At 36.1% G+C, this 5,469-nt stretch overlaps 2 protein-coding genes across 2 annotated transcripts in view; both read right to left on the minus strand.

Annotated features, from left to right (window-relative positions):
- Window positions 1-847, minus strand: part of LOC110319600 (POTE ankyrin domain family member A-like) — a 30,399-nt gene extending 29,552 nt beyond the window's left edge. Inside the window, exon 1 of the mRNA XM_021195098.1 lies at window positions 476-847. Coding sequence (XP_021050757.1) covers window positions 476-714 — 239 coding nt within the window. The 5' untranslated portion in view covers window positions 715-847. The remainder of the gene's footprint in view (window positions 1-475) is intronic.
- Window positions 848-2,350: 1,503 nt separating this feature from the next.
- On the minus strand, window positions 2,351-3,355 carry LOC110318959 (olfactory receptor 4F6-like). The gene has a single exon (XM_021194320.1). It carries the CDS (start codon window positions 3,313-3,315, stop codon window positions 2,377-2,379), a length of 939 nt encoding a protein of 312 aa, XP_021049979.1. The 5' UTR covers window positions 3,316-3,355; the 3' UTR covers window positions 2,351-2,376.
- Window positions 3,356-5,469: the final 2,114 nt, after the last annotated feature.

Raw genomic sequence — 5,469 nt, forward strand, 5'->3', positions numbered from 1 at the left:
GGGATTTGGACTGCAGACTGTAAGTCATCAATAAATTCCTTTACTATATAGAGACTATCTGCAAGTTCTGTGACTCTAGAGAACCCTGACTAATACAATGTTTAAGTACGATTAATTTTAAGGATTCTAAAATGTACTTATAGTTTTTAAATTTGATTAGAGGGGGCTAAACAAGAAGGTTTTAAGAGTAATACAATATGAATGCTGCATAGTAGGTAAATAAATTGATTGAGAGAACAGATAAATATACTTGGTAAATTCATGATTTGTCGAGATAAATTTGTAGGTAGAGTTGAAAGATCTGGGCTAGCTTGCACGAGTGCAAGTCATGAGGTGATAGATGCTAAGGATCCACGGGAGGAGCACAGAGAGGGCTTCCTCTCCCTTTGGTTCCTTTACCCTGGGTTCGGATATAACAGAGGCTGTCTCACATCCCCCACGCAGACCACTCCCAGTAGATTATAGGCCCCGTTACCTTTGCTTAAAGTCTCTGTCATGCACACTGTGTTTCCCAAGACTTATCATTCTCCGTAGTCTGTCTGTATCACCCTCACTTGCAGCCTGATGGATCTTTCTGAGAGGTTTGTATCTCGGTTCGTTTGGGACAGAAATGCTTTTCATATCACGTAAAAAGTCCAACAGGTTTTTTCTTGGGACATCGCAGAAACCCATTGGCGTCTTTTCCTTAACCCCGTGAACCAAGATCTTCTTCATAATTGAGGCTACTGGTCTCTCCCGCACCCCCTTCTTACCCCTTCAGATTTTGCCAGGCCTTATTCTTGGACTAATACCCAAACTTAGTATCAGTATAAATCAAGATATGTACATAAGGTCCCCCACAAAGGTTGTCGGGTGGGGGAAATAGCTTCTGACTCCCACAGATACAGTTGGTAGAATCCAGGTTGCCAAGCGACGCTGGTAAACATTGGAGTGCGCATGCACAACAGTAAGGCTTGAGTAAGGCTAACAACACATGTGGGATTTAAAGGCGTTCCTTGTGCATGAACAAGCCACTTCTGGCCAACTCACTGCAGGAAAGTAAATCCATATGCCATCAGATGTCCTGAAATCTCTATGGAACCCGATGAAAATCTGTGTTATTTCCTTTTTAAATTTTTATTTATTTATTTACTTTACAACAGAAAATCAGCCCTTCCTCTCCTTCAAGTACCTCCTCACACAAGCCCTCCCCCTATTCCCCCTTACCTGCCAAGAAGCACCTAAAGAAATGTTCAGTGTTCTGAGTTATATCTTAAAGCACATTCGCCATCTTCATTGTAGAAATGGTCCTCCTCAGCCTCTACCTCCGGCATGCTCCATGCTTGTCCTCCCTCCTTCCCTCCTCCTTCCCTTCTTCCTCTACTCATACAAGGCCAAGCTCCTTGTCTTCCTCTTCCATCTTCACTACCCCCCTCAAACAACATTCGCCTTTCCCTGGAGCTGCTAGATTTTTAAGCAGCACCCCTTGCCTCAGCTCCTTTGTACGTCCATCTCTTCAAATGCACTTCTGGAAAGTACTTCTTTTTTTTTTTTTTTTTTTTTTTTAGGTTCAAATATCTTTAATTCTCAAATATTTTCCTTCTGCATTCCAGAACTTCAGACATTTTAATTTAATGGTATGTCAAGGACTTGGAAGGATCTCTTTATTTTTTATTTTTTTTTTTTATTATTTTCTTTATTTACATTTCAAATGCTATCCCGAAAGATTCCCATACCCCTCCCCCCACCTCTGTTCCCCTAAGTACTTCTTAGCATCTAACTTTCTATTCTACCTCTTTGACTCTGCAACCTCTCCCACTCTCCCACAAGAGACTGGACTATATCCGTCTCCTATCCCTGTTGACCCTCTCCCACACCATATAGTTTCACCATACACACTCATCCATCACAAATAAAAATGGAAAAGCAAGTCAGATGTGGTGGTGAACATTTTAATCCCAGTGTCCAGGAAGCTGATGCATGGGAATTTTGAGTTTGAAGCCATCTTTGATTAACTTTAGCCCTAGTACAAGAAATGTCTGGAAGGCAATGATGAATTTTTTCAGCTGTAGAAATGATGGATAATGTGTTACTTATGTTTCCACTAGAAACACTCCTTGTCTCTAAATGCTCTAAAATGTGCATTTAATAATATCCAATAAGTATGTAATTAATAAATAATGCATATGTAATATAGAAATAAACAACCAATAAATATGTAATATTATGTAGCTAATAACCAATACATATGTAATCACACCATTATCAACTTGAAATAAATTATTCAAGTTTATCAAGTTATAGGAATAGGAATAATACATCATGTTACAGTAGAAGTGATCATTTAACATTTGTGTTTATAATGCAGTATTCAGATTGTACATACTTATGAGGAACTTAGCAGATACTTTTCCTGTTCAGGAGCTGAACACTCAGTCTTCTCATTGCCACCTTCATGTCTTTGTTCCTCAGCGTGTAAATGGCAGGGTTCAGGATGGGTATAATCATGAAGTCCAGAATGGCCAGGAACTTATCCACTGGCACAGTTGGAAATGGCCATATGTACACAAAGATGCATGGTCCAAAGAACAAAACTACCACAGAGATGTGAGCAGAAAGTGTAGAGAGGGCCTTGGATAAACTGCCCAAGGACTGCTTCCGTACAGTAAACAGTATGAAGATGTAAGAGATAATCAATAAGAAGAAGGTACTGAGAGAAATAAATCCACTGTCAGCAGTAACTAAGAACTCCATTCTGTAGGTGTCTATACAGGCCATTTTGATGAACCGAGGAAGATCACAGTAAAAGCTATCTATCTCATTAGAAGCACAAAAAGGCAAATGGACAACAAAAGCTAATTGAGCCATTGAATGAATGAAACCAATAATCCAGGCACCAATCAAAAGCAAAAGACACGTTCTTGGATTCATGATGGTCAGGTAGTAGAGGGGTTTGCATATGGCCACATATCTGTCCCAGGCCATGGCTACCAGCAACACCATCTCACATCCCCCCAGGAGATGGAGGACAAACATCTGGAAGATACAGCTCTGAATTGAAATGACACTGTGACCTGAGTACAGGTCAGAAATCAACTTAGGAACTGTTGAGGTAGAAAAACAAAAGTCAACGAATGAAAGATTAGCTAAAAGGAAGTACATGGGTGAATGTAAATGAGGGTCAAAGATCACTATAAACAAAACTGAGAAATTTCCTAGAAATGTTGCTGCATATGATATTATAGTGAAAGCAAAGAGGAAATATTGTGTTGGTCTGTAGGTTGATAGTCCCAGGAACATAAATTCAGATACGTCAGAGTAATTTGCTTCATTCATTGGATCTGTCTTCAGTTATTCAGATCTTTCTACAATACCCAAAACAAAATAAGTGACGAGTTACCAGAAGTAGTAAAATAATAACCTATCAAAGGGATATTTTATTTATGAATTCATTACAATAAATGATATATTAAAAAGTAAAATGAAATAGAAATAAATGCTGAAAGAAACACACATAAATTGTTTCCAAAATATGGACTAACATAAATAGATCTCTGTGATCTTCCATATTTTGAAGAATATGCCTCTCTTCTGCTACAATCTATTATAATTATATTCCAAAAATAATGTTATGTTCTTTAGTAAGACAGTGATCCATATTCTGGCAGAATTATGGTCACATTGAATACCAGAAGAGTAAACAACTTTAAGCACAGACAAAGCCCTAATGACTAAGAAAATGAAGCATAGAAGAAGGGTTGTTTATATCAGTGACTTCTGCCTACAATCTGTGAAACAGTAGCAGTTAACACAGAAGAAGAAATAGAGTACAAAACTTTGAAATGTCTTCTGCAGAGACTTTGAGACAATGGAAGTACATTGAGAGCAAAGAAAGCACTTGGATTAAGATCATTGCTGTTTTGCCCTAAGAATAGCCTCATAGTCACCATGTAAGAGGTGAATCTACTGATGTACAGTCTGAAAAAGATAAACAGAGGGCAAGGATTATTGGTTTTCATTTGTGTCATCAAATTCTTCATAATATGATGAAGTTCTGTGAATAGAACAAAAGGAAACAATACAGTTTCATGAACGACAAATAAAAGGTAACTTGATTTAACTTCATTCACAGACACCATTAAAAGAATATAAAAAAATCTAACTACAGGGAAACAAAAACTAATGCTATATTAAAAAACTGGATAATTTATTTTTAACAAAATTGTTATGAGGAAAAAATGCATTTGAATTTTGTATTTAAGAGTTATATTTCTAAAAAATATGATGGTTCTTCTTAGCTGATAGTCATATTTTGTTATCAGTTAAATTTTTATAATTTAAATTAAACAAATCTAAGCAAGGAATGAAGGTGTTATCACAGATGTAAATATCAGTGTATGTTTTCCATCAAAGGAGTTATAATTAGTCCGAAAAGTTTTCCTCATTCAATGTGAGGTACCAAAATCATGTATATCCAGAAGTACAAAGTTGTGCATTCTTCGTTTATAAAGAAAGGCTATAGAAAAACATCAAGGTCAAAAGTCGGGGCTGAGGAGATGGCTCAGTTGGTAAAGTGCTTCCTGTGCAGGCTGTGGTCCTGAATTTCATCCCAGGAATGTATGTAAAAATCTGAGCATAGTGACTGAACTTTTAATTAGACTAGGCAGATAGGCAGATCACTGGCTAGCCACTCTTAACAAATTTATGAACCTCAGGCAACTGAGATGGACTCTGTCTCTCTCACACATACCCAAAGTAAACCAAGGTAGCTGGCATTTGAGGATCAACAACTATCATTATTATCTGACCTTCACATATTCACACATGTGCACAGGCATCCACACATGTGTACTGGCACATGAGCAAACCTACCCATTATATGCAAAAACACTAATAAAAAAACAATGCTATTAGATTTTGTTTTGTTCTAAATAGCTGGGGAACTAATTTTGGCTTTCTATTATATGTCAAAATATTCTTTGTTACTAATTGATTATGGCTTATAAAACTATCTTAATTTATACTATTTTGGCTAGTAGAAGGGCTAAAATTCACACTGGAAGCAGTAGGCTTAATTTTAAGAAGAAGGAGAGTTTGTACATATAATTCACAAAATATGCACTAGTGAGCAATATGTTTATTAATAATAATATTAATTAAACTTCTATGCCATTAGTAGTTTGCGGGCTTTTAGTTTAACAATCAAGATAATCAAAAAATATAAAAAAAAACATATAATTGTAAAAAGAGAAAGAGAAAGGGTAATGAGACGTAGAGGAGAGAAAGAAAATTCAGTCTTATCAAGATTTTTTTTTTCACTCTTGGATTATAAATTAAAAACATTTACTAAAATGAGATGTGAAGTTGACTTCTAGAAAACTATCACCAATGCAAGTGTTTTATTCACAAATAACATTTATTCTTCAATATATATTATATATATTATTAATTTTGAATAGTTCAAATCAATTCATTAGCAATTTAAATGTT

Source organism: Mus pahari, chromosome 3 (assembly GCF_900095145.1).
Source record: "Mus pahari chromosome 3, PAHARI_EIJ_v1.1, whole genome shotgun sequence".
Lineage (NCBI taxonomy): Eukaryota > Metazoa > Chordata > Mammalia > Rodentia > Muridae > Mus > Mus pahari.

Bases quoted from the DNA above. Each gene is read 5' to 3' on its own strand.
- LOC110318959 (XM_021194320.1), bottom strand. From the start codon at position 3,315: ATGAATGAAGCAAATTACTCTGACGTATCTGAATTTATGTTCCTGGGA.